The 26,925-nt window shown below is 52.0% G+C and overlaps 1 protein-coding gene across 3 annotated transcripts in view; it reads left to right on the top strand.

Moving 5' to 3' along the window:
* Nucleotides 1-26,544, top strand: part of GRHL1 (grainyhead like transcription factor 1) — a 38,501-nt gene extending 11,957 nt beyond the window's left edge. For 2 of the 3 annotated variants that reach the window (XM_080585477.1, XM_080585476.1), the window contains exons 9-16: nt 10,616-10,774; nt 15,423-15,510; nt 16,922-17,061; nt 18,260-18,297; nt 18,380-18,468; nt 20,006-20,091; nt 22,004-22,068; nt 23,743-26,544. In XM_080585477.1, coding sequence (XP_080441603.1) covers nt 10,616-10,774; nt 15,423-15,510; nt 16,922-17,061; nt 18,260-18,297; nt 18,380-18,468; nt 20,006-20,091; nt 22,004-22,068; nt 23,743-23,857 — 780 coding nt within the window. In that variant the 3' untranslated portion in view covers nt 23,858-26,544. The remainder of the gene's footprint in view (nt 1-10,615; nt 10,775-15,422; nt 15,511-16,921; nt 17,062-18,259; nt 18,298-18,379; nt 18,469-20,005; nt 20,092-22,003; nt 22,069-23,742) is intronic. The other variant, XM_080585478.1, reaches the window with a different exon arrangement.
* Nucleotides 26,545-26,925: the final 381 nt, after the last annotated feature.

Consider the following 26,925-nt stretch of genomic DNA (forward strand, 5'->3'; position numbering starts at 1 on the left):
GGAGGACGGAGTCCCCTCGGTTCCACAGGCGCTTCCCACCGCTTTGTTGCTGGAGTTGAAGTGCGGAAGCCGTCTTCGGAGAGTTTCTGAACTACCTGGGCAAAAATGAGAGGCCCAGGAGATGTCATCGCAAGCTTTGCTCTGTGCTGCACGAGAGCTTTAGATAAAAAGCCGCAGGGAGAGGTTTTTGGGGGTTGCCGCTGGCTTTCAGCTCGGTGGGAGAAGCATGGGGTGCTCGGCAGGCAGCAGCGAGGAGCTGTGCGCGCTGCTGGCTGGAGAAAGCTGCCCTGCAGCGTGCCTGCTGTTACCCGGGTACAGAATTGGGCACCGGGCTTCTCCGTTCACCAGGTCTGGCTTCTGGGTTTGGCCTCGGTCAGCCTGAGGGGGGTGGTGGCAGGGAGGGCCTTGCCTGCTGTGGTTTTCTGAAGCACAAAGCCCTTTGATTTATGGACAAGGACATGAAGCCTCAGAAAGGAGACAGGCGGTGTTCCCAGGGTGTTAACGTGCTACCGTAGCCAAGGATTGAGGAGCAGGGCTTAGAGCTGGTGCTGAGAAGCCGGTGGCTGTCCTGAGGAAAGCCGTCTCTTCCCACCTGCTGACAGAGCCCAGCCATTTTTCTCTTGATTTCACCTCTCAGGGCAGCCTCAGCAAGCAGAGAGGCAACGAGCAGATCCAGATAGGTGCTAAAAATTCGCCACGTCCTCTATGGACGAAGAAATACGCCGTGCAACAACCTCCCCTGTGCCATCCTTGGCACGTCCAGGCAGAGATGCTGGTTTTAGTGGGGCCAGCAGCGTTCGTCGAGGCGAACCAAAAGGTGAACCAAACCGTTCAAACAGGTTCCTGGGCAGGGAACTGAGGCACTTTATCTGTGTGTACCTGGTGCGGATGGTCATTGCCCAGGTGCTCGACAGACCCCTGAACGTTCAGGTCTTGCAGGTCCGTAGGGAAATTGCCCCTAGCAGTTTGAAAATGTCTCCGGACACCCCCCGGGGTTGTATTTCAGCTCGCGGGATGAGGTGGTGTGGGGAGATGTGACCCAGACTGGTTTGGTAGCTACATAAGGCAAATTTGCCTCCAGACTTTCACTGCTAGTGTGCAAGATCCGTGTGCTTTGAAGGGACTGTGATTCCAGGAGCCAAGGCTTGCACTCTTCGTATCAGGATCACATTAAGACCAAAATACTGTGGATTTTGAGTGTTCAAAGAACTCTCGTTTGTAACAAACGCTCTGTGTTTTAAACATCTGTTTAACCTTTTTTTTTTTTTTTTCCCCGAGTGGATGCGTTCTGTCAGTGGTTGGATTTCTCATCAGCAGAGCTGCTGCTCTTTCCCAACTCCTGTGATCTTATCAGGAGATGCCTGAGCCAATTTCAACAATTTTTATTGCATGGTTCGCTTACCTTGCGTGCACGCACTCTCTCCTTCTCCCCCCTCAATCTCCTTTTTTTTTTTTCACCCCCAAAGAATAGTCGTGAAGAATATGAAGAGCAGGGAATGAGGAGCGCTGGGTTCCTGTGGAAGACCTTCTGTAGCACCAGGAATAACTAGTGTCTGATGTTTAATAAGAGCAGCGTTGCGTAGACGGTGTATTTAACCAGCCAGCAAGCCTTGCTTATTAGAAACTTGCTTCCTGCGCCCCGGAGTTACCCGGCCCAGAGCCAGGCGATTCTCCTGGGGTTGCTGCTTCTCCCCTTTCCCTGCTGCTCTCGGTTCCAGGTTGCTGTGGGGAGGACTCGGTGCTGTGCGGCGCAGTACGGTGGTGCGAGGCACTGCGCCTGAGGTCTGTGCTGTAATTGCTCAGTCAGGCACCCGGGGCTCTGGGTGTGGGTCAGAACTGCGAAGGGGGAAACGCCATCTCGTCGCACCGAGTTGCTCCTCGCAGCTCTGGGACCAGAGTTTTACAGGAACTTGCCTTGCCTCGTGCTAGCCCTTGCTGTGGGGACGTACAGGAGCATCAGAGCCGCTTTGTGCATGCCAGGAGCGTGTCGCCTCGCTCCCTGAGAGTGCTTTGGCCTGGAGGCACAGGGGATTGGGTAAAATACAGCTTTCTGCTGAGGGAAAAACTGTTCTGACGAGAGCTGGGCACAACTCCTGGATGCGGGACGTAGCAGCTCTGCTTGGAGCGACTGCTGGTGTCCCGCAGCGGGCTGGGTGTGTGCTGTCGAGTACACCAGGAGCACTTCACGCGTGACAGGCTTTTCCCACTCTGGGATCAGTGCCTGTGGGTTTCGGAGCAAATGTTTTGTGCTTCATTCTGGCAGCTCCTCTCTGCCCTCTTCTGTTCCTCGGAGACAGCACAGGAGTCACTGGGAAGGGCCAGCCTAGGGGAGAGTGGTGCGTTAAGAACTCGGTGGGCTTCCCAGGCGTGTTCAAGCTGGAAAAGGGCTCAGGACCTGAAGGGCAAGGGAGCTGAGGGTGGGGAGGAAGACCAGGTTTTGTCTGGGAAAGAGAGGCTGCCTGTAAGTGGTGCTTCCGAGACTTGAAGGAGAGCAAATATAGGGTAGAAAGACGGAGAGGAGGTGCTGTGGTCAGCACAGCTACTCGGGAGCAGCCCCAGCTGGGTGGAAGCGTGGCCTGATGAGTCTGAGAGATGGGGAGCTGATACGTTCGCTCGCACGCAACGGGTAACGCTGGAGTCACCCTGAGGCTTGCGGAGACTTCAAACAGTTTCCCACCCTGTCCTGGGCTTCTGCTGCGTTGGGCAGACGGTCGAGGTAGAATTGTGTTTTTGTAACAGCTTTTGGATGTCTGAACACGAGCTCGTCATCTTTCGCTTCTGTTACTTCATTAGGGCTGGGATGGAGCTTGCTGTGCAGGTGCCTGCCCCTCCTCGTTGACCAAGCAGGCTTTGGCCGTCTTTAAAGTCTGCTGCTGAACTTGGGGAAGAGGAATTCCGGTCCTTGTAGCACTTTCTGTGTGGATTGCCTCCGCCTGGCAATGGGGAGAAGCATCTGTAGGTTCAGGGTATGAGTTTTTGAGACTGGGAGCCGTCTCCTCCTGTGTCTGTACAGCGTGCCTGGTTCTCCTCCCCTGGCTGGTGTCTGTTCGAGGTCTTCTGGTGGAAGTTGTCGTTATGCGCGTGGTTAAGCACGCGTTTCTTACCCGTCTTTCCTGCCACTCTGTTCTTACTGTTGGCTGTCCTGTTACCTCTGCTGCTACCCGTTAGGCTGTGTGAGGCAAATTCTCTCTCCCTTACCTCTGGCCCGGGGACATGGCCTGCTCTCGGGTCAGTGACAGTTGAACAATCTGGCCAGATCGGTTTCCCCAGGGGTAACTGGCTTTGCTGGATCCGGCTTTGCTCAAGTCCCGTCTGAGCTCCTGCCCCGTGGAGCAGGAGGGCCGGGGCCGGGGCTCTGCCCGAGGCGAGGCGGCGTGCTCCGAGCCGGCCCGGGGGGCTTCGGAACGGCTCACGTGCCCAACCTGCTGAGCTGCAGCTCGAAGGAGAGGCAGGGTTTGGCAGAAGGCAGCAAAACGCACCCGCGTCTTCTCGGTGATTGTGTCTTCGCCAGATTGTGTAGCTGCAAGAACTCGAGGTGGTGTTTGAGGCACCCTTTGGTGCTGTAAGCAGGCACTGTGTGAAAAGACCCTTTCCCCTAAAAGGGGGTATGTCGTAAGGGTCTAACCATGCCTTTGGAGGTGGAGAATACTGTGGTAGAGCTTCTTGCTTCTTTCCACTGAAGACGAGGTGCTGTGACATCTCTCAAGTGACACCCTGAATAACAGAGTTCAAACAATGCTCTTTTTTGTTGTCCAAGATGAGTGGGACAGTCCTGCATTAAGGTAATTTGTGGCAAACTTGAATTGGCCTTCAGAAATGTTAGATTGCCCGGTGAGGGTGGTCTGCTGGCAGGTCCCTGTGCTTCCTGCCTGCGGTTCCTGGGCAGGACTTCCCTTCTTCTGGAGAGGACAGATTTCTTGCTCTAACTGGAAGTAAAGCTGGGGTGTACGCTGCTGATTTATTTTAAGAGTTTCTTCTAGCGTAGCCCTCTCTTGGTGTTCGCTGTAGGAAGGACTCAACTGTTGTGATTGATGAATATTGCCCGTATTTATATGGATGCCATTGTAATGAAGCGGCAGTCATATGCCTCATTAAAGAAGGTGTTGCCACCTTGAGCAGCATTGAGGACGTACAGGTTTGGTTAGTTGGAAATGAAACTATGAAATGTGATGAGTCAAACATACTTCAAGGAGAGAGATTGGTTTGGAGCCAGCGCTACAGACCACAGGTACTTTGAGGCACAAGTACCTGCAGCGTTGGAGCAGGGACGCAGGAAAAGCACAGCAAGTGTTGCCTGCCTCTCAGCACGGACCTCTCCTGCTCTGGCCTGGGTTCTCTAAAACCAAGTGTCTGTTGCCCTTGGTTCTAAACGTTGCACAGCAGGAGGAGTTTTTCAGCTAAGATCTCCCCTCAGGACTCGGTGTCTCAATCTCCACCACCTTTCTGGTCTTCCACCTGGCTCTGAAGCTCGCTGTGTGTTTCGTAAAGCCAAAACAAAACCCTTCCCTCAGTGAGCTTTCCTAGGTGGAAAGCTGGGTGCTGGTATTTTTTTTTTTAACTTCCATTCCTTTCATGCCTTATGGCAAAACTTCCTCTTCAGCCATTTCTGTGCCTTTGTAGACTTCATTCTTTCAGATTTTTTTTACCTTATTGCCAATTTTTCTCCCCCCCAAGCTGCTGCTTTTGTTTTCTTTCGAACCACCCCGACGGGAGCTGACACCTGGGCCGCATCTTTATCTTATCAGAGCGTGGGGCGGGGAGGAAGCGCTGGCAGGAATGGGAACCTCTCTCCCCGCTTTTCCCACGTGCTGTGAGCAGAGACGTTCCTGTGTTTCCTTGCCCCGGAACGCGTTGGGATAACACTCGGCGTTCCCCTGGTATAATATGCATTTTCCTTTCATTACCGTGCCTTTTCGTTCTCTTGATGGGGATGAACTTGCTCCGAGGACGTTCTTTTATCTGCGACTGGGCGATGGCTCCCGCTCCGCCTTCCCTGGCGGGGTGTGGGACCCGCGGCGCGCCTGGTGCCAGGCACCCAGACAGGGCTTCGGAGGCTCCAATGCAAACCAATTCCTCGGGCTCCGAGCGGGATGGCGCTGAGCGGGGCTGGAGCGGATGCGGCCCTGTCGCGGACCTGCCAGACAAGCCTTATTTGGAGCGTCCGATCCCAAGGGCGGGAGGGAGGCGGCTGGGGAGCCCACAGGTGCACGAGTTGCCCAATTTTTTTTTTTAATCTCCCTTTTCCTGGCTCGCCTCCTGCTGATGCAAAACCTGCGGTGCGCACGTGGGAGGTGAAGAAACGAATGTGAGAGCAGGGAGATTAGCGGCCTCTCAGGTGATCCCTACTAAGCTGCTTGGGTTTTTTTTTTTTTCTTCTTCTTTTAAAGACAGAGCAGTCTCCTCAGCACTGCTTTCTTAGGACGTGCCTCGGTGGATGTGTGCGGGCAGAGCTGTGCTTGCCCTGCCCGCACTGCGAGCTGCCTGGCCGCGACCCAGCGCCCGTCCTGGAAGCCACATGGCTTCGTTAGCACACCGCGCTGCTCTCGGAAGGCCTCGGAGCCACGCCGGTGTAATTTATAAGGCTTTGGGGCCAGAGGATTTGCATCCTGCCAGCTCACAGCACAGATTGAGCATGTCAAGGCCTATTTTATGTACATCCGTGTGGACGTAGCTTTAGAAAAGACCCTTAATTTTACCCTTCCGTGTCCATCTTTGTCAAAGCCTTTAGAGAAACCACACGTTTTCCACCATCAGCACTTCAATAGCAAGCATGGAGTTGCTGGGCAGTTTCTCTTTCGTGTGTGGCCGATCAATGGGTTGTTTGGGCTGCTCCTTGGGACTGCTGTCACCGGGTCAGCCTCAAAGGTTCCTCTTCAGGTTAGCTCGGCCGAAGGGTTGCGCATCTCTGTTCTGCAAAAAGTGAAAATAACACGGAGGTGAAAGTCAGCTGCACAGCAACTGCTGCCTTCCCCAGCCGGAGACCACAAGAACGAGCGTGCAGCCCCGAGTCAAAGCTGAATGTGGAGCTGCACGGATCCCATGGGTCCTGCTGGGCAAGCTCTGCGTCAGCCCACAGGACGGCTCTGCGAGTAGGGTACATGGGGAGCCGTCCGCAGGTGAGGCTGTGCCTTTGTGGGGTGGAAATGGCCCCAGGATTTGCTGGGATCCCTTTGCCTACCGTGTGTGGGGCAGAACGCTGGAATTGGTGAGCCAAGGCCATGGAAAATGGTGTCAGGCTGCGTTCCCTAACAAGGAGCTTATTGCGGTTTAGCCTGTCTCTGGTGGGGGTGTTTTGGAGCCTACGCCATGTGTTCTGTCCAGACCCAGTTAATCCAATGTCAGAAGTGGCCTGATAAATTTAAGCTGAGTATAACATTAAAATGAGAAGCTTCTGTCTCTCTAAGGGTGCTAGGAAAGCTGGATTTTTATCTGAATCCTGAATAGGGAAAGAAATAGCCAATGGACTCGGATTATCGAGCGGTGCCTTTATCCTCTGGTCACAAAATCGTAACAAACAGGAGGAGGTGAGTTCAGTTTAGTTGTATTTATTAAAAAAGGAAGCCACAGGGAGCGAGGCGATGGGACCAGAACAATCCCAAGCCCAGCCTCGTGCAGAAGGACGTCCAGGAATCGCGCGCCGGGGAGATCTGTTGCCTACTTCAGGTCTCACCCGTGTGTCCGTGTGCTGGGCCAGCACTCCCGGCCGGCTAATTGCCACCTGAGCTGCTTGCCGTCACCTGTGGCAACCCCAGACGTGCCTTCCTCCTCCTCCACGCCGCGGTGAGTAAGGAGAGGCTGTCCGAGGTGACATCTCATCTGAAGCTTCTGCATATGTAGCCTTTGGACTAAGCAAAATTGCGGGTGCTTCTTGTGTGACAAAGGAGCGCGGCGTCCAAGATAAACCGGGGAGAAGAGATCTGGGTACGCAAGCCTTCATTTCAGAAAGGCATCTTTCATCTCGCTGACAGCGAGGTTCCTGCAGCGCTTTGATTGCCCTTTAATTACGCCTGTTTTTCCTGGTTTGTTTGAAAGGCAGATCTTGTTAGAAAAAGGTGCTGTGTGGAAAGAACTTGGCTGTCTCCGCTGCCCTTCCTTGAGGGCATGCAGCAGAGCAGCCGGATTAATTTTTCCTGCGTTATTAAAACTGCAGATTGTTTCTCGTGGATCCCGACGTGGGCACAGCGCCGTTCTTACGAGTCGCGAGCGGTCGGATGGTTAGAGCAGCCCGGGAAGTCACGAGGTCGGGCTTCTTCCCACGCTGCCTCCCATCGTGATCTCAGATCTCTCTGCTTTAAAGCCTCCGTTTGTTCTTTCTGTGAGGCCGGGCTGCTCCTCTGCCCCAAAGGCTGCGGGACACCACACGTGGTGGCAGGGGACTGGTGGGCGCGGGGCTTCTTGTAGCACGCTGGGGTGAAAAACCAACAAAAAAGAAAGAAAAAGTAAAGTCTGGCTTTGGTTGGAGAGAAAAGCCTGGAAATATGATTCAATGTACGCTCAAGGCTTAACTGCCAAGCAAGCAAAATAGCTCGGGACCAGGTTCCTAATCCTTCTCAAAATCTCTTTTAAAGAAAACCTACGTAACTTTTGAGGCTTTGACTCATGGTTGTAAGCGCTTGGGCTTGACAGCGCTCTATTTTTAAGTGCCGTCTTTGTGTTGAATCCTGGGAGGTGAGATGAAAATGTTTTTTTTTAAAAGTAACAACAAATCTTAATATAGCTGAGAATGCGGAACTGCCCTTGGAAAAATAGGTTGGACACATGAAAAGGAATCTTGCTCAGCAGGCTGAAGACGCAGAGCAACTTCTGCGGTTATGTTTTTCTTTCTTCTGGCAATTTTGGGGTGGGGATGTAGCTGGCGCAGTCACTCGGCCTTACGTTTCTTCTCCAACGCAAGTCAAACCTTCCTGAACAAAAGCTCCTGGCTGAAACTGCTTGAGCCCAAGCTGGAGAAGCTGTTCTCTGAAAGTCCATTTTTGTGGAACTTGAGGGGACTTCAAGCTGGAAAATAGGACTTGGAGTTACAGGATGGGTAGGGAGGAGGAGGTGATCCTTTCCAAAGGGCTTTGTAGGAACAGGAGAGGCCAGGCTCTGAGGGAGGTACGAGGAGGTGGCGGTTGTCATCTGCCCGGTGTTCCGAAGGCTTAAAGGGCATTAAAATGAAGTCAGCCGTTCAAAGCCAAAACTAACCAAATGAGGAGAACTTCAAGTAGCAGGATAAGCTTTGTCATCTGCGTTCCCATGGGACACCCATGCCGCCCTGCTGTAGCAGCACGCACCCATCCTGTTGAGACCGAGGCTCCAAGAGCCGCGTGCGCTTTGTGTGGCTGGTAAGCCCGGCCTCCGGGGAGCCTCTCAGGCAGCAGCCCGGAGGGAGAGCCCAAAACTCGGACCCAAATCCTCCAGAAGAGACGTGCTGCCTCTTCTAGAGAGCTCAGCCTGCCGGGGGTACGGCGCTGTGAAACTCGTGTGGGATTTCACAGGAGTTGTGAGGCTGTGGCAGACCTCCTGGAGCGGCTGCTGGTGCGTGTTTCCTCGCAGAACACCCTCCTTTTTTTTTGTACAGACATGAGAGCTGCGTGTGAATATTCATCGGGGTAAATAAACTTAAAATTAAAAATGTAGAAACATGCAAACACCGGAGCCAAAGCTCTCTGAAAGCACCCCCCTGCCCAGGGAACCCGATTATTCAGGCTGTGCTCGCAGCTGATTACACGGCTCAGAACAGGGCGAGAGCAGCTCTTCAAACGCCTCCAAGCTTTCCCCCGGGGCCGTGCCAGCGCCGCAAGCAGAATGAGCTTTGGGAGTTGAAGGCAGCGAAAAGGGGAGGCGGGCGGATGAAAGTCAGGGTAGCGATCGGTCGGGTCGGTCTCTGGAAGACGAAGAGTTTATTGTAAAGTAACTTTCCCAGCTGTGGCTTGTGACGTCATGCGAAAAAGCCGAGGCGTTGCCTTGAAACAGCGAGGGGCTTAGGGTGCTGGCACGCGAGCTGGGAGGCGAGTGGGCAGAACCAGTGCTGAGCCAACGCTCACCGCGCTGTCAGCACCCCTTCTTTGCCCCGTTCCCTGCTTCAGGCCGCAGGCAGCTGTGCCTGGGCTGCCGGAGACAGGCTGCTGGCGTTCCTTAGATGTTGTTTCATGCGTTTTGATCTCTCTGTGCACAAGTGGGACACCACAGGGCGTATGTCGGTGGGATGGGGGCTTGCATGTGGGGCTGGCGGCGCTCACGGGGGTCACCACAAGAAGCTGCGTGCCGAGCTTGAGCGTTCAGGTGAGTTACTGCAGGAGCAGTAAGTCGTGGAATCGCAGCATCGCTACGCCAGGCTGCCCAAAGCCCCATCCAGCCTGGCCTTGAACGCTTCCAGGGACTGGGGCATCCGCAGCGATCCCAACGAAACCTTTACGCCTTTCCGAGCTGCATTTGAGGCTTCGCAGTACTGAGAGGGCTCCGGAAGGTGGCACCAGCTCCCTGCAGAGCTCGTCAGCCTGGCGCTTGGTGTTAGAGCAGAGGAGTCAGCAATTAGGCGGTGGGACCGTGCTCCTGCAGCCTCTGGCAACGCGCTTCTGGCTCCCACAGCTTTGGTGCCTTATTTTTTAAGTTTTTTTATTTGAGGGGTGGGTTGCCAGCCTTAGTTTGCGAGGCAGGGAGGAGAGGAGCCACTGCAGGTCTTGGTAGCTGGTAAATCCCTGGTAATTAATTGTTGCAGCTTCTTCTGAGACACGCCAGTAATGAGCGCTGTGTCTGGAGAAGGGCCCGGCACAAAGCACGCGTTCTGGTCGCAGAGCTCTGCTCTGTTTGTTCACAGCCACGTGAGAATATCTCTTCCTTCTGGTCAGCAACGCCGCGCTCCCTCTCTGGTGTAGGGTTTTTTTTTGTTTGAGGCAATTAAGAAAATAAAATTAGATCCATTGAAAATCGCTCTTAATTCATTTTCCCCCTAATTCAATTTTTTATTAGAATAATGACAATATTACCCTTTCCCTTCGGTTCTGAGCTTTAACAAGATGCTGCAGGTCTTCCTGGGGAACATTCAAAATGGTGTTCATAGTTTTAAGTAGAAAACCCAGAAACTCTCTCACTGAAATAATAGCATTATTCTTCTGTTTAAAGGTAATAGCCTGCTTAATATTTTTAATAGCTTTTAATACGATTTAAAAAGTTTTGCCTGTAAGCTGTGCTCGCACCAGCTTATGTGCGACTCAGAAAGCTTTGGTTTACCGTGCCTGAATTAATCTAAGTCTTTCAGGGTGGTTAAAGACTTGCCAGTGAAGCTTGGGTGTAGGAGGATTCCTGCTGCTAAAGGTTTGATGACGAGAGATGAGGTCTCCTCAGCAAAAAATACTTAGGAAAGACAGGTGGAGCTCTCCTGAAGTTTGGGAGTTTGCTGAAATTCACTCTAGTTCAAGGGCTTTGTCCCCTGCGATGACATCTATAAACGATTAGGGATGTGGTACTGCTCCGCGTGGATTTCAGCTGATACCTCAAAGGACAGAAAGCCCTCCTTGGAGGGCTGGGGACCCGCACTTAGGTCTCAGTGCTGGCTGAGTAGTCCATTGCTCGGTGGGCAGCCAGGAATTTCCGTGGCACTTCTGACGGACGCTGGTTTCCTCTCCTGCAGGTTTTCATTTCTGTGAACTGCCTCAGCACGGATTTCTCCTCTCAGAAGGGGGTGAAAGGCCTGCCCCTGAATCTTCAGATTGACACCTACAGCTACAATAACAGGAGTAACAAGCCCGTGCACAGAGCCTACTGCCAGATTAAAGTCTTCTGCGACAAGGTAAGGCTGGGTCAACGTGCAGAGGGTATTTTGGGGAAGGCTGTTCCACAGCTGAGGGGGCTTCTTTCTCATCCTGCCGCTTGGTATTTGGGCTCACTGAGGGCTCCTGTGCGTGCGCAGCCTTGGCAAGGGAAAAAATGTCACCCCTTCCACTTGGCTCGTGGACGTTATGATGACCTCAGATCAATTTGCTGCTCTCAGAATGCTGGAGCGCTCCCGAGCACTGTGTCGGTGTTGACTTTGGAGAAAGGTCAGCCCGTGGCAGAAGATAAATGTGGTGGCCCAGACGTTGGGAGAGTGCCTTCACTAGGAGAAGGACGAGTCGGTGCAGTTGAGCAAGCGGAAGCTTTTACTTTTGCCCAACTTGTGTCATGACGGCCTTTTTAAGTGTCTTTGTGTGTTCTTATTGTACTCACTATTCAAAAAAAAAAAAAAAAGAGATCTGTCCTGTGAGCAGAAAATGTTGCTGTTTTCGTTGTGCTCCCGTGAGTATAACAAGTCTGTTCACAGGCTGGACGGGTGCCATGATGTGTCTGCTCTGCCCAGTGCAGTTAGTTCAGCACCTAGAAAATTCACGCCTTTCCCGCAGTCACGCATCACCTGAAGCTGTGAAGGAAGCACAGCGGGAGCTGAGCTGAGAGCAGTCTTTAAAGCTTCCCTGGGTTCGTGGAGAAGGGATATTTGCCTGCTTCTGTAACCTTCTCCCATCCCAACCATCTTCTGAGGGACCGCAGCAAGCGATGCGTGGTGCTGCTCGCAGAGCCACCAAGAGCGCTCTCACAGGGATGAGCGCTGCCCAGAGCTCCCAGCCCCTCTCTTGATGGCTGTGAGCCACGCTGACTGTTTTGCTGGCCCCGTACTTGTCTGGGGCCTCTCATTCTTTACATCCTTGTCTTCTCCGGATGGGCTTTCTGTGACTCTAGGACTCTGCTGCAAAGATCAGTGTCCCCATGACCTCCCAAAACATATGGAGTCTGCCTCTGCTATGGCATCCAATTGGTCCACCCTGCCACGTTTTATTGTCCATTTTTGTATTAAGTAGGCCTCTTTTCCTTGCACGGCTGGGAGAAGCTGCCTGTAGTCCTTGGTATAAAGTCGTCTAATAATAATAATAATAGTCGTCTTCCTTCAGGTGCCTCCTGAGAAGTCTCCTTGGGATGGTTTCTGCAAGGAATTTACCAGGGAGTTAAATTCTTGCTGCTACCTCTCTGCAGATGCTCTTCTGTGATAGCGTTTCCCTCATCCTGTAGGACCGGCCCTATCTTAAGGACTTGCCAGGAAGCCTTGGAAACTTGGGTCTCATGGACTTCCTCCAGGCCTAAGCCTTGGAGGTCTTTTTTTTTCCCCTTTTCCTCCTTTAAATTGAGACTGAGGAAAGTTTGTCACCTTAAGCCGTTAGATTATCTGGGAGTCTTGTGTGTTATCAACCTTCATTTTATTATTTTGTGTGTTTATTTGCGATACCACCGAGTGCAGACTTGCTGCAGGGGATGGGGGTTCTCTTACTCTGACGTTGCCCAGCCCATCAGTGACACTGTGCTAAAATGACTGACGTGCTCGTGCCACCGCTAACGAGACAAGTTGGATAACGAAAGGGCAGACTTGGTGGGTACGTAGCTGAAAGGAAACTGTTTGAGTCCGTGCTATAAACTTCAGCCACTCTAGTTACCCTGCCATGCGGCTGCACCCTTTATTTTCGCTTTGGGTTTTGACCTTTCCTCCCGCTTGATTCCTCCAGGTGCTTTGCAAATTGGAGCTGAATTAACGGGGGGGAATGAGGGGGGGAGAAGGCACTGACTCCTAAACCCCAGCCCTGTCCGTCCCCTCCGGCCACCTGTAAGAGCCCTGCCATTTCAGAAAGAGCTCCCGTTTTCCCAGCAGCAGTCGTGCTTTAAATCTTAAGCAATCAATCAGCTTATCTCGGGTGTTTATAGGACCACCGTTACTATAGCATCCACACAGCGCGGCCCCTAATGTGTTTGTCCTCCTGTCGCTGCTTGCAGGCGAGTGCTGTTACCCCTGCTTTTACCGTGGGGAGCCAAGCCTGAACTGGGGAAAAAGCAGCACAAAATGGTTGTGCTGTGGCCACCCAACTCGGGCAGCTCTGTAGAGCCCCTCTGTTCCGGTTAAAGCCTGCCTAAACCGACTGACTTCGAACCCCAACGCTCGCATGGCGGTCCTCTGCTGTCCCTTTTTTTTCTGTTTTTTGGTACAAATCGGTGGATATCCCATGGAAGGGAGGACCAACAGTTCAGTTAGCGTTGCGTGAGGCTGTCTCTTCCCCCAGCTCAGTAAATCCGCCCTCGGAGTAGCTGCGCTCCTTGCGCAGACCTCTTCTCGTCTGACCTATTCAGCAAGCCTGACAGCGAGGAGACGAGGCTGAGGATCGGCGGTGAGTGCCCCTTTTCCAGCGCCTCCTGCACGCTGTGGGGCACGGCTCAGGCCTCCAGCTGGCTCCCCGGAGCGCCGTGCCGTTACGTTAGACCTCTTCGGCTCCGTGTCCCCGATGCCCTCACGTCTTCAAGCCCCTTTGCCCTAGTTTCCACGAACGGGGGAGCGCCGGGAGGGGAAGTGGCTCGCAGTGACATTTCCCTGCCAGCCAAACGCCCCGGCTGCGTTGGCAGATGCAGAGGCACGTCGGGCACGCCGACAGGGAGCCCGGCTTGATTTACGCAGCACACAGAGCCCTGTTGGAGCGGCCGGCAGGGGAAAGGCTGTGACACGGAGCACCCGGCGAGCTCCTCTGGCTCCTGCGTATCTGGAGCTTACCAAGTAAGCCCCGTTGTGCTGTGGGAGGGAGGGAGGAATGGCTGCCCTCCCCAAAACGCAGCCTCCCTTTTACAGCCCAAGAATCCCTTACACAACCAGAGGCTTAGCAGGAGAAAAGCAACAACCAAAAAATCCCGCAGCCTTTAACGCGTTGCAAGAGCATGAAATCTTAGATTTCAGGCTGTAGGCTGTGTTCTAGGTGATGAAGTTAGGAAAACCTCTTTCTTACGAGCCTATTTATCCCAGAACTGTGGAATGCTGGGTTCCTGTCTCTTCTTTCCCACATCTCTTTTTCTTCTTTCCTCCAAAAGTATCTCACCCTGAATCAGAAAGGCCTGCTATCAAAGCAGTTGAGATGCTGCAGGTTGCAGAGACCCAGGGAAAAACAAGTTACTTGAAAGCAGAGCTCTGAGACTGTACAGAAAGGGAGGTCAATGGAGGTTTCCTCAAAACGCCTACAAATCCTGGTGATGGCTCTGTCTGTTCCTCGCATCGAAGACAGTGCTGTTCTGGAGCGTGAAGTTTGAGTGGCAGAACTTCAGTAATTCCATTCGAAAGGTAGAAAACACAGGGCTGGAGCCAAATGCGATCTTCCTGCTGCCGTCTTCTGCGGTCCAGCTGAGATGTTGCAACCCTTTAGGTAAGGGAAGCCGCCGAGGGAGGCGGTGCAGCCGTGCTGAAGCCCAGGTGGGATGTCTGTGCCGTACTGCTGGGGCCTTTCTCAGCTTTAGGGGGACAAACCCACCGCTGGCTTTGCTTGGCTTCATTAGGAACTTCCTTCTTTTTTCCACAGCAGCTGCCTGAAGCTGCTCGTGTCCCTGCTGCTAGCCAGGGGAAGAGGTGCTCTTCCCATGCTCTGCGCTAGGCAGTTTCCCACCCCCTTGCCACGTGTTTTTTGACATCTCCGCTGCTGTAGCTAATCTGCTCTTCCTTGCAGCGCTGCACGAGGCCATGGGTGTGTTACTGGCAGCTTTGCAGGAGCGGGGATGGGAAGTAACGGCTTCCTGGAGCTCCCCTGCGGCCAGATAACTGTTACCCTGCTTGACAGGACGGGGTTTGGGGAGAGCTTGTGTGTTCCAGCTGGGGCAGTCATCCGATGTGTCGGGCGTCTGCTTTGGGTCGGTCGCCTCGTGCAGCTGCCAGTGTGCCATCCCTGCCTTACCGTGGGTGTCTGTGCAAGCTGGAGGAGCGAACGTCATTCCAGTGCAAACCTTCCTTCCTTCTTCCTCCCCGTTAGAGCTGCCTGCGTGTAGCTAGCAGGAACTAGGGCTCCCTCCCCACTGCTGCTGGGGCTGGGGTGCCAGGGCGGTGTGGGCAGAAACCTGGGGGCTGTGGCTGCTGCCATAGCCTGGCGCTGACACGAGGAGAAGAAATAACGCCTGCTTTAAAGTGACGCGTGTCTGCGGCTTTGGATGGGTGGAGGCTTGTACGAAGGCTGCTGGCTGCACGTGTGACACGCAGAAAAGTGTCTGGCACTTGGTGATCCCGTGTGGCTTCGTTTTCTTGGATCACCATTTAGTGGTTACCTAGAGAACTCTTACACTGAGAAAATGTGGAAGTTTTTCCTGTTTCAAACACTTCAGATTCGTTTCATGTCGTATTTCTTATGGTTGTTTCTGCCGTGGGTATCTTTTGTCGTCACATCCCTATCTGACTTGAGAGACAAGGCAGTGGTTCCGTCTTGGATATGGTTGCCGGACTCCTTTAGGTGACAGGACTGGGAGGTAAATGCTGGGCAGATCTCAACGTTGGTGTGCTCTGGTACGCTGAAGCTGACCTCCGCAAACACAGCTCTTAAAGAATCGGTGTTCATGCCTCTGGGTGAAAACCCAAACTAAAAAGACCTTCCCTCTCTCCCCCTTCCCTTAATCTCTGGCAGGGAGCAGAAAGGAAGATCAGGGATGAAGAGCGAAAGCAAAGCAAAAGAAAAGGCAAGTGCACTGACCCCAGCTCTCAGTTGAATGCCTGTAAGTAGAAATTACTCCGCGAGTATTTTAAGTAGTAGATCTCGTTTTGGCTACACGTAATTTGTGCACTAGTATTCTCCTAAGTCCATTTTTTTATCCCCCATGGAACTGGTTTTGTTTCAAGCTGTTGTTTATGGAGTCACTCCTTGTTTCACTACTTACTGGGTCGCTTAGGCCTTTGCTTTTCCATGTGAGTGAATGAAGTGAAGGCCTTGGCGCTCGTCGTGTGTAAAGGCTGTGGATGGAGCTGCCTCCTGCTAAGCGCCTTTTAACTGCTGCGGATGAGGTTTTGTGTTTTGACTAGTTATTCGCTAACAGAGCCGCTTAGAGGAGCATCTCCCTGCGCTCACCTCTGCGTGGGGCAGGTGTGTGCTCTCCCCTGCTCGTCAGAGCCGGGCTATTAACAGCCCGGCTGGTTCAACAAGCGTGCGCCTCCCAGCTTGCTGGGCAGGATTTTCCTGACGCAGCAGGTACGGGCAGCTGGAGCGGCTTCAGAAGAAGATAATGCTCTGAGGGAACCCGTTTGCTCAAGGGCAGGTGGAAAAAGGGATGGGTTTTTGCTTTTCCCCCCGAGTAAAAGGTAGGTGTAGCACAGTTTCAGAAATGCAGTAGCCCCAGCGGCTCCCAGAAGATTTTTTTTTCTTTGCGTAACGGCTGCACGGTGCCAGCAGTTTCAGTACTGACTCCCAGGGTCTTGAGAGTTTATGGAAGGTGCTTTCTAGGATGAATTTCCTAGGTTTGGGTTTAGCCTGAAGTGACCTTTATTTTCCTGGAAAGTCCAAGCCATTGCTGTTTAGGTTTTGTGTGGGGAGTTTTTAATTGCCTTAAGCCATTAAGCTGTCGTGCCCACCTCCAGGATCTGTAATACCACATGCCCGCGGATTCAACAACAGCAGCAATTATTTTCACCAAAAGTCACCAACTATTTTTTTTACAGAAATAGAGCAATCTTGAAAAAAAAATCAGTTGCGAGTTAATTCTTTGTCTTCCTTCTGACTTTTTGGTGTGGGAAATTGAGCAACCTTTTGGGGGAATACTTGGGCAGAAGAGGGGAGCTTGAACCATCTTTTGCCCTCTGTTTGGTTCACTTCGTACGTGGAAGACCTGGGTTTCTCTGGGGTGAGTGGTCAGATCGCTCCGCAGCCTGTTTTAATGCTTGAATGAAGTCAAGCAGCTCGCTTGGATGGAGCAAACTCTTGCTCCTCTGCAAAGCAAGCTGTTTCTTTGGGGTCCAGGCCCTCACCCAGGACAACCCAGGTTCAAACTCCTCTGCTGCGGGAGGTTCTCCCTTCGACCCTGCCTGCAGGGTACTCGTGCCCAACAGCCTCTGTGCATTTTAACTGATTTAGGAAAGCTGCAGCCTCGTCACCGTTTACCCTGCCCTCCAACCCGCTCCTTGCTCTCTCTCCAGTCTCCGACGTCAAAGTGCCCATGCTTCCCTCGCACAAGCGCACCGACATCACCATCTTCAAGCCCTTCATGGACCTAGACACGCAGCCAGTCCTCTTCATTCCCGACGTTCACTTTGCGAATCTGCAGCGCGGTGCTCACGTAAGTCCAGCCCGCGGGGGTGGGGAGGGCTGGGGGGCGTAGTTGCAAGAAGTCTGGGATGCCGCGCGTGTAAATAAATCTGAAATACCAGACTGTCTGCAGCGAGGCTGTAAACAAACACAGGGCGAGCCTTAAATGACCAAGGGACGTTGCTCCTAGACGTGTTAGCTGGAGTTAACTGGGGATGTTGTCTAAATTAATTATTTTCAAATGAACTCCTGTTGGTAAGAACCTGAAGTGATTTTTTTTTTTCCAAAGCATCTCCAGCCGAGGGTTCACTGAAGGAACTGCAGGCTGTTTTTCTCTTGTAAAGTCTGTCGGATTTCTGGTGTGCTGCTGTAGACCTCGGGCTTCTCCCTCTTCAGCCTGCTGCAGAGTGAAAAGCCGTTTTGCGGAGCTGGCAAATGTCTCAGCTTTGTGATCTGCTGCCAGAGCACCCTGCCTCAGCATTCCTGGAAAGTCCCAGCCGACAGGAAGCTGGAAGGAAAAAAAAAAATGAGAGTGCAACCAAATTTCAAAACATTCAACTTCGCTGTGTCGAGAGTTCTGGCACGTTCTGACAGAACGTTAACCTTACTTTTATGAGCATTGCCTGAGCTCCTAACGGGGATTGGGAGAATAAACTTGTATCCGTAAGATTGTGGGAAAGCACATGTTAAAAATCAAAGGCTCTACTGCTGAGTGCTGATGGAAGACACCGCACTAGACAGAAAACTGATTGGCTCTTGTATGTTCCCATCTTTAGCATTTGAGATCCTTCAATTTCTTTTATGAAACGAGGTGAGGAGGATGCTCAGTGGCTTCTGGAAAATTGAGTGCTTTTGATACAGGGTTGAAAGATAAGAAATGAATTCCAGTTCTGGATAAAATATTTTATAACCCTAAGCAAAAAATACCTGTTTATTAAAATGAAGGCAATGTTTATTGCTTGGACCAAACGTCTTACTTCTAGTAGGGTAGTTGTGGTGAGCTTCCTACCTGACAGCCTCTTTCTCCCGTGTCCTGTACCGATGTGCTTTATGAGCCAGCTGGGCGGGTGACCCACCTGCCTGTCCCTTGCAATTCCTCCCATGGGTTCAGGGGTTCTCCCTCCTTGAACAAAAACTCGTCACTGGAGGACCCTTGGGTGGATAGCAGCGGGATCATCCAATGTTCTTCTGCGTAAGTCAAAAAAAAATCTTCTGTTTGTTTTTAAAAGGTCCTTCCTGTTGCTTCTGAAGAGCTGGAGGGCGAAAGGTAAGAGCTGTGCCACTTCAGCCTCATCAAGTTCTGTCCGTGTAACTGTGCTGTGGCTAATGTTTTGTCCTGTCAATGACAGCTCCAGCCTGAAGAGAGGAGCTTATATTGGTGAAGAGGACTTCATCGCTAGTCCTAATAAGATGGCCAGAATAGAAGAACCAAAAAGAGGTATTGCTTTCTCCTTTGAAGACTGGATTGTTGTGGTACTTGTCTGTCTGGATAGAGAGATGGATCTGAGGTTAAGGAGTTGGTTTTAATTTATTTTGGAATATATTTTAGCCAGATGTTCTGCCCCTGAATAGTAATTGAAAGTACATGTGCCAGGATGTAGTTCAGCTCCACAAATCCTTCTGCCATGTCAGAATTTATGTTTTTTTCTACCAGCTTAGACATGAACTGCCTGTTAACTTGTTATAAGGAAAGAGGTGCAGAGGAGTTGAAGAGTTTACCAGTCTCCTTGGTGGATTAGGGTAGAGAATTCATCAGATAATCCAGTACAAAATACTCTGTGAGTCCTCTGTAAGACTTGGAGTGTTCAGTGCCAAGAACTGGTTCTGGGTGTAAAACTGTTGCACCTTTCATGGGGCTGGAAGACAGGCTGTTCACCACCAAGAACCAAATTGAGGGAGTATTCTGCTTATTTAAACCCATTATCAACTTCTGCACTTTGCTGTGGGATTGGACATTGTGGGGTCATGGAAGAAGATGAGATGAGATCCCTTTTGGAGATGGTGCAGAGGGTTACCTGCCTGATTACAGCTGTGTGTGGAAGGACAATGACAAAGTTTAGAGGATTAAAAGGCGAGGATTAAAATTCTGATGTGGCGAAGGTTAAAGTTCCCAGGTTTGATGCGAATGGGGCTACTTGTGTAGTCTGTGTAAACTCATAGGAGCAATGGATGTTACAAAAGGGAACGAGGCCTCTTTGTTTCTCTTGCTGCTGTATGCCATAAAACAAGACCTGCGGGATTATCTGTCCTTTGGCTGCTGTAACATCCTACCTGTGCTCTTACTCAGTGTGTGCTGCCTTTAAACCTGCGGTCCTTTTTTTGAACCTTCCTCTAGCAGAGGAAATCCAAGGTGTTGTGCTGTCCCGAGCTCACCTTGTTCAGCTTAGGCCAGTAACCGTGCTGCGTTGCAGGCGTGTAGCTAATGAAGCCTTGTATCCGGTCCAGGCTGGAATACCTAGTCATTAGAAGATGGATTAAAGCTGGTAAAGACGTCCAAGTCCTGGCTTTTTAGCTGTTAAGGCCTACTCCTCAGCCTTAATGCAGTTCTTAATGAGGCTGATGTTATGCACGCTGACTCTCTGCTAGCTTGAGAACGCTAGGGGTGCTTGTTAATTGGGTTCCTGCTTCTTTGGTTCCCCTCCTAGCAGGAAACGTAGCCCGCAGTGAGCTGAGGTGGTACGGGTATTGCTGACACATGGCATGGGGAAGGAGGACAGGAGGAGTGGGGGAGCACACAAATAAATTAGTTAAAAAGGAAGAGGTGGCCAGGTTGGCTTCACCTACTGTGACAGCATCTATCAAATTCTTGTGTTGTGCAAGATGCCGTGACTTCATGCAGTCTTCAACGTCTGGTGAATGTACATGTCTGCATCTCTTCAGGGCATCCTTGTGTATTACTCCACACTTTGCCACAGTCATATACAGGTCTTTAAGGAGCAGTTACACAGCTAATTCCTCTCGGATTTGTTTTTCAGTGTTGCTGTATGTCCGAAAAGAGTCAGAAGAAGTCTTCGATGCACTTATGTTAAAGACCCCGTCTCTGAAAGGCCTAATGGAAGCTGTAAGTAATAAGGCTGTTTCCTAGTCCTTGCCCCTAGTTTGGGGAAAAAAAATGTGTAGTTCCTGGCTGTCCAGCTGTTGTGCCCCAAACAATCATAGGAATGCTGATCCCAGTTTGTGTCCTCGTATTCCTGCTGCTTTGGGATCAAAAGCAGGAGGCTGATGCACTTTTACTAAAGGGAAAATGAGTGTAAATAACATTTCAGTTCATTGTTGAAGGGGCTTGTGGAAGCTTCCCTTTTAAGTGACCTATTTCACACACTTAGGGTCCGAGTGTAAAAAGGTGTTTCTTAGCCTTCCTGAAAATCCAGGCTTGTCTTTTTTGAGTTAGTCCCAAAATGATAGGTGCTGCTGGAAAGATAGAGACTTCTGGGCATGCTTGTTGTACGGGTTGTGTTCGGCCACGTGGCAGAAGCAGTTTTGAGGGTCTTTTCCTAGTTGAGTCAAAAAATGGTCAGTGGACTCCCACTTACCATGTCCAAATGTCTCAAAATCAGAGAGAATACTTCCATTAGGAAATGGAGTGATTTCTGGAATGGGTTCAGTGGCTTGGGTTTATTTTGGCCTTGGAAGCCTTGTTTGGGGGCCACCCTTCCCCCTTCACAACCTGCTAGTGAAGAGCTCTTTCTAAGTCCCAGCTTCTGAGTGTGCTTGAACAGTTTTTTATGTATCTGTGCACACAAGTATGAAATTTATTCCCTGGTGCGTGACTTCCAAAACAGCCTTCCATCACCCCTGCTGCTGCTGTGCTGCAGAGGAAATTTGGAGCTTAACCCTGAGGAATGGCGTGATGCTTGGCACAGGCTCAACGCTGACGTTTCTGCCCGTCTTTCTGTGACTAGCGCCTTGTCGCGGCGCAGAGGACAGCTGTTTTGTGGCTGCACAGCCAGGTGCTGCCATTAGATTTGGGACCTGGAGATGGGGCTGTAGCCCAAGTCTCTGTCCTCCCTGTGGGGCTTTGCGTTGTGAAGTTCTTGGGCTGTTCTCCCCTGTGAACCTGGGTGAGGAGTTAGAGGTGGAAGAGGAATTCAGTTGATGTGTAGTTGCTGGGAGCTGCTCCAGCAGCGGTGGGCTGTTGGTGCTGGGACACCCGAGCTTTGTCAGCACAGGCAGGCTGGATGTGGGGGCCAACAGGTAGCGGGAGTGGAGGCTGGGAAGTCCGCACTTACCCCATTATCCTGCACCGAAGCTGCGCCTTTATTGTTTCACTTGGACTCCTTAAAACAAGGAATCAAAAGCTCACAAATGCAGGCTGGAAAACCCACCCTGTGCTTTTGTGTCATGTCCCTACTGGTTTGGCGCTCGCTGTCAGTGCAATAGAGCAGTTTGCCTGGGTAAATCAGACTTGGGATACCGGCCTTGTGACTTTTATGGCAGTCTGTATGATGAGATGCCATGCTTAGAGGCTGTGGTTCCACGTGGAGAACCCTCTGATGGGCAAGGGAGACATTTATGATCAGCTTATGTCTTTAACAGCAGAGTTCTTTGCTCTTTTGCTATTTTTCCCCCCTCTATCAGCCACTGTGATGACTAGTTTTCGCCTGACCCCTCTGACACTGACTTTAAAAATGGTTTTCAATATGCTGAAGACATCCCAGAGAGGGTGCTGAGCGCTTGTTTCCTGTTTCTGTCTCTGTGTGGGCTTTTTCTTGGGTGGGCGGGGGGTTGCCTGATGAGAAGTCAGTGGCCGGGCTTAGAACATTTACATTTTTCGCAGTGTAGTTGGCAAACTGCAGAGGAGGGGTTCTCATCTCTGGGCTTATCCTTGTACTCCGGATTTGGTGTTGCCCTGAAAGGGCAGAGCAGCTGTTTTGATCTGCAGACCTTTTATTGTTCCTTTCTGTACAACAGTAAGTGGGAGACAGCACTAGCAGTCTCCTTGCTTTACAAAGGCTTTCTTCCTTTTGTTCTAGATATCTGACAAGTACGATGTTCCTTTTGATAAAATAGGAAAGATCTTCAAAAAATGTAAAAAAGGGTGAGTATGTACCCATGCTGCAACTCTGAGAATACGGCACCTTTTCCCAAACCTGTAGGCAAATCTGCTTTAAATACCTCTATGGACTGCTCATATGCAAATACCGTAGCACAGAATCATCAAGGTTGGAAAAGCCCTCCAAGATCACCAGGTCCAACCGTCCCCCTACCACCAATGTCACCACCAAACCACGTCCCCAAGCACCACGTCCAACCTCTCCTTGAACACCCCCAGGGACGGTGACTTCACCACCTCCCTGGGACACCCCTTCCAATGCCTGACTGCTCTTTCTGAGAAGAAATGTCTCCTCGTTTCCAACCTGAAGCAACCTGTGCAACTGGAGGCCTTTCCCTCTAGTCCTATCACTAGTTACCTGTGAGAAGAGGCCGACCCACACCTTCCTTTCAGGGAGTTGCAGAGAGCAATAAGGTCTCCCCCGAGCCTCCTCTTCTCCAGACTAAACAACCCCAGCTCCCTCAGCCACTCCTTATACAACTTGTGCTCCAGGCCCTTCAGCAGCTCCGTAGCCCTGCTCTGGACACGCTCCAGGGCCTCGATGTCCTTCTTGTAGTGAGGGGCCCAAAGCTGAACACGGTGTGTGTGTGTCTACCATGTACTGATCCTGTTCCAGTGCAGCTCATAGAGCAAAAGACTGGAAGGGTCCCACAGAAATAAGCACTCTGACTTCTCCTACAAAACCAAGTCATTGGACTTCTCTGATCTAATTGCTGTTTGAATCAGAGTTGATCGTGCCAGAGGAAGAAGAGTTCAGTCTGTGTGAGGGCTCCCAGTGGCAAGGAACCGACTTCAACCCGTGTTAAATGGCTCCAGTGGCTAACTGTGCTCAGGGTGTCTACATTTGGCTACAGTTACTAAACCCGCTTGTCTTTTTGTGCGCTACATTGAAAAGAACTTGACTGGCAGAACACCTGCTCCCCACAAAGGCCACACTCCTTTTATTTTGTAACGTAGTTGAGCTCATGAACACACCTTTATTTTTCCTTTTAATCTTTCAGTAATTTTTTTGGTCCTTCTCTAAAGTCACTTCAGTTTCTCAGCCTCTTCCCCCAAGTCCCTCTGGTCAGAAAAATAAGTCCTTTTATCACCTTTGGAATGTGGTTTCAAGAGTTGTGCTTTCATAGCAGAATTACTGCCCCAGAATAACTGCAAAAGTTATGAATTGGTGGTGGCTAAAGCGCTGGTAAGGACAGTTTTGTGAAGGACAGTTGTGTGTATTTGTGTGCACACAAATACGCAGTTATTGACTGTCCTGACAAGCAAAAAAATGCCCAGGCATCAGCACTTTCTCCGTTGTGAGCCCTGCAGGGCTTTGTGCTGAGTCTTTCTAACTGTCAGAGCAGTTCAGAGCCCCAAGGTTGCTCAGGTGTCTGCAGCATCAGAAGGGATTTCTGCCAGTTCTGAGATCTCTTCCCTCCCTGGTTCAGGAGCTAGAGTTACCGCTTGCTTTCAGATCATTCAAGGGTGGCTGCAGCCCTTGATGACAGCTTTGGGTAAAGAACAGCTAGATCCCCGGTAGGAAGCGCTGAGGGAGGGACGGATGGGCAGGAACCTCGGGTTACCTCTGGGCAGCCCCAGCTCTCTGAGATTTGTGTGCCTTTGCTGCCTTCGGCGTGTGGAGCTCTAACGTTTCCCTGCCTTATTTTGTTTTTCCAGAATTCTGGTCAACATGGACGACAACATTGTGAAACACTATTCTAATGAAGATACCTTCCAGCTGCAGATCGAAGAAGTTGGGGGATCTTACAAGCTCACTCTCACCGAGATCTAAGATCACTGATCCTCTGTGGATTTTAAACGAAGGTCTCGAGTGAACATTTTCCCATAATTTGGTGTGTTGGGTAAAACACTAGTCACCTTCTCCAGGAGCAAGCCAGGTGTCGGCTCGTTCTGGGGATCAGAGTAGTGGTTTTGCTTAACACCTTTGTGTTTCTGTTCTTTCCGGAGAAGGTGGTAACGCTCATGGCCTTATTTGCACTTGAAATGAGCGAGCAAAGACCAGCAATTAAATAGAGAGCATGTATAAAACACTAGTAACTGCGGGAGGGGAAAAAAACCCTTGGAAGGTGGCCTTTTAGAGTGGTGATATCGTATTTATCTCTTCAGTACCCACGTGTGAGCCTGTTCTCAGCTAATAGCGTTGTGTCGGACTGTTTCCTGTTAGGTAGAGCTGCGGAACTACTACTTGACACTAGGAGGAACTGCGGCAGGTCGGAGAAAAGTCGTTGTGATGTTTACTCGTTAACAGGGCAGGTCGTTGAGATCACTTGTGTCATTGGGGGGGGGTTGAACGTAAAAACTGCCTTGCTTATGAAGAACTCGCCTTAGTAACTGTGTGAACTCTCATCAGATGAAGCTATATTGTATATAAGTGCAATATATTTTTGAAGGTTTGTAAATGTGTACATACGAGTGATATATATATAATATATATAAAATACGGTGTTCGTGTACATACCGTGAATGTATGCAATGAAGCCCATCGAAAAGGATGCCGTACGCAGGGGAAACAGGTATTTAACGTAGCTATTTAAAAACGGACAAACCCTTAACATGTGCCGAAGGTGGGCACGCGTTTGGACGTTGGCAGAACGCCCCGAGACCTCCTCCTTCAGCACGCGTCCTCCTCCGTGGAGGGAAAGGTACCGGCTCTCTCCTAAACCCCGAAGCCTCCTGGAGGGTGTGTTTTGGTCTGCAGCAGCACGTTTAAAGCTCCCCCAGACCTTCCCTGAGCCTGGCGGTGAGCGTTTACCCCAACGGCAGCTCAGGCAGGATGAACCCGTGGGGGAGAGGCAGTTTGCGAGGATGTCAAGAGCTGGGAGCGGGGCTTGTGGCCCAGGAAAGCTGCCTGCCTCCTGCTGCAGCAGGCGGGGTGGTATTTGGGGAGTTGGGGGCTGAACATTCCTGGTGTGCATCAAAAGGGGGGGAGACCAAGCGAGGGCAGCTGGTAGCAGGGAGTGCCAGAAACCTCCCCAAAGTGCCATTGTGCCACATTTGTGCTTACGAAGGAAAGGGAAGGCGCCCTCTGATCAGCAGTGAGTGAGAGGTGCACAGGGGAATGGCAGCACTGGGCTCTAGGGCAAAACCCTGCGTTATAGGGCGGCATGTGAGCAGGGAAGGGCGAGTGCTGGGTCGATTTCCCCTCTGTTTTTGGTAGCGGTCTGGACTCATGATGGGTTTGTCGTGTTTTCAGGCAGAGCAGAGCTGGGAAGAGCTGCGCGCACTTCGCCTAGGACGCGGAGGTTGCTCTGGCTAGGATGGAGATGTAGGATGTAGGGCTCTACCCAGCGGTACCGATGCTGCTTCATTGACGCTCGGTTAGGATTTGCTGCTTGGGGCAGGGAGGCCAAACGCCACGCCGACTTGTATAAACGGGAGTAGAGCCCGCAGGAAACAGGAGACCCGCCTTTTGCTCTACTTGGCACCGAGAAAGCCCCAGCTGGAGCCTCGTGCCCTGTTTTGAGCCTGGCCGTCCCCGAAGAGCGCCGTCCCACTGGAGGGGCTCGGGGCTCGTGCCCCACGAGGAAGGACCAGGGCATGGAGCTCGGGGTGAGCTTCCCCGGGGAGGGCTGAGGAGCCAAGTCCTAAACGTGTCGAAGCGTTCTGCCAGTCCAGTGCGAACAGAGCGCCAGGTAGCGGGCTTAAATTGCAGAAATTCAGGTTTACACATTCAGAAGGTTGTTTTGTTTTTTTTTCCTAGTGATGGGAACAGGTCGGCCTGGGAGGCTGCGGAGTTTGTCAGCGGGGGGTCTGCAGAGCTGGGCCAGGGCTCCTTGGTCGTGGCCCTGTGCTGAGCCCAGGTGGCCGCCTGAAATCCCTCCCCACCATATTTTTTTTTATTATTATTATTTTATGACTTAGCGAGATGTATTTTGGGGTTTGTGTTCGGGATCCTGAGCCGGGTCCTACACCGGGCGCCGCGTCCTCTCCTCCTCCTCGCGCGGTGCCAGGAGCCGAGCCAGCGCCGTGGGGTGATGGCCACCACGTCCAGCACGAGGACGGAGCCCGGGCGTCCGTGAGCCCCAGGAGAGCAGCACGGCGCCATGACACCGCAGACACCCGCCGTGCCCTGCGAGCACTCGGACTGACGTGGGACCTGCCCTTTGGGCTCCCCCTCACCTTCCGGGGAATGGAGTTACTATGGCAAGGGAACTTTTTTTAAACCTGGTATATAGATACGGAATATATATATTTACACGTTTTTATCGAAAATGGAAGTTCTGTGGCAGGGCAGTAGCTGTAGGCTGCGCAGAGGTAGGGCGGCAGCTCTTCGCCGATAACCCACGGCTGCCGACCCGGGCCTGCCGCTTTGTTTTCCCCTGGGACGCGGGGCTTAGAACAGTAGCAGCGCTGTCGCGCGCGCGTTGCGGCTCGCGTTTTGTGGTTCCTCCTGCTGCGTTTTGTAACCCGAAGTGTATTTTACACCCAGCTATTAAATTTTTATATGGTCATTTCTAAGGCCGAGCCCTTCCTTCAGTGGGGCGGGGAGGAGGGGGTGGGGTGCAGAGCTCGGTAGGGCTGTGGGGGGAGCACCCCAGGCCCTTCCCCTTCCCACCAGCGGGTTTTTGGGGTGCCCCGCCCCCCCGTCCCCAAAACGCCCCCCAATTTAGGGCGCCCCCCCCCCACCCCGCTGCCCACGTGCGGCGCGGCACGCAGCGGCAGGGGAAGGCCGCCACGCCCCCTTCTTGGCCACGCCCCCTTCTTGGCCACGCCCCCTCCGGCTAGGCCACGCCCCCGACCTTTCCCCCAGTTTCCAGCGCCTCGCCCCGCCCCCTCCCCTCCTCGCCTCCTCCTTGCCCCCCCCCCCCTCCCACGCGGCGCCCCCCCCGCCGGCAGCCC

This window comes from Anser brachyrhynchus, assembly GCF_964034855.1.
Source record: "Anser brachyrhynchus genome assembly, chromosome: 3".
In the NCBI taxonomy this organism is placed as follows: Eukaryota; Metazoa; Chordata; class Aves; order Anseriformes; family Anatidae; genus Anser; species Anser brachyrhynchus.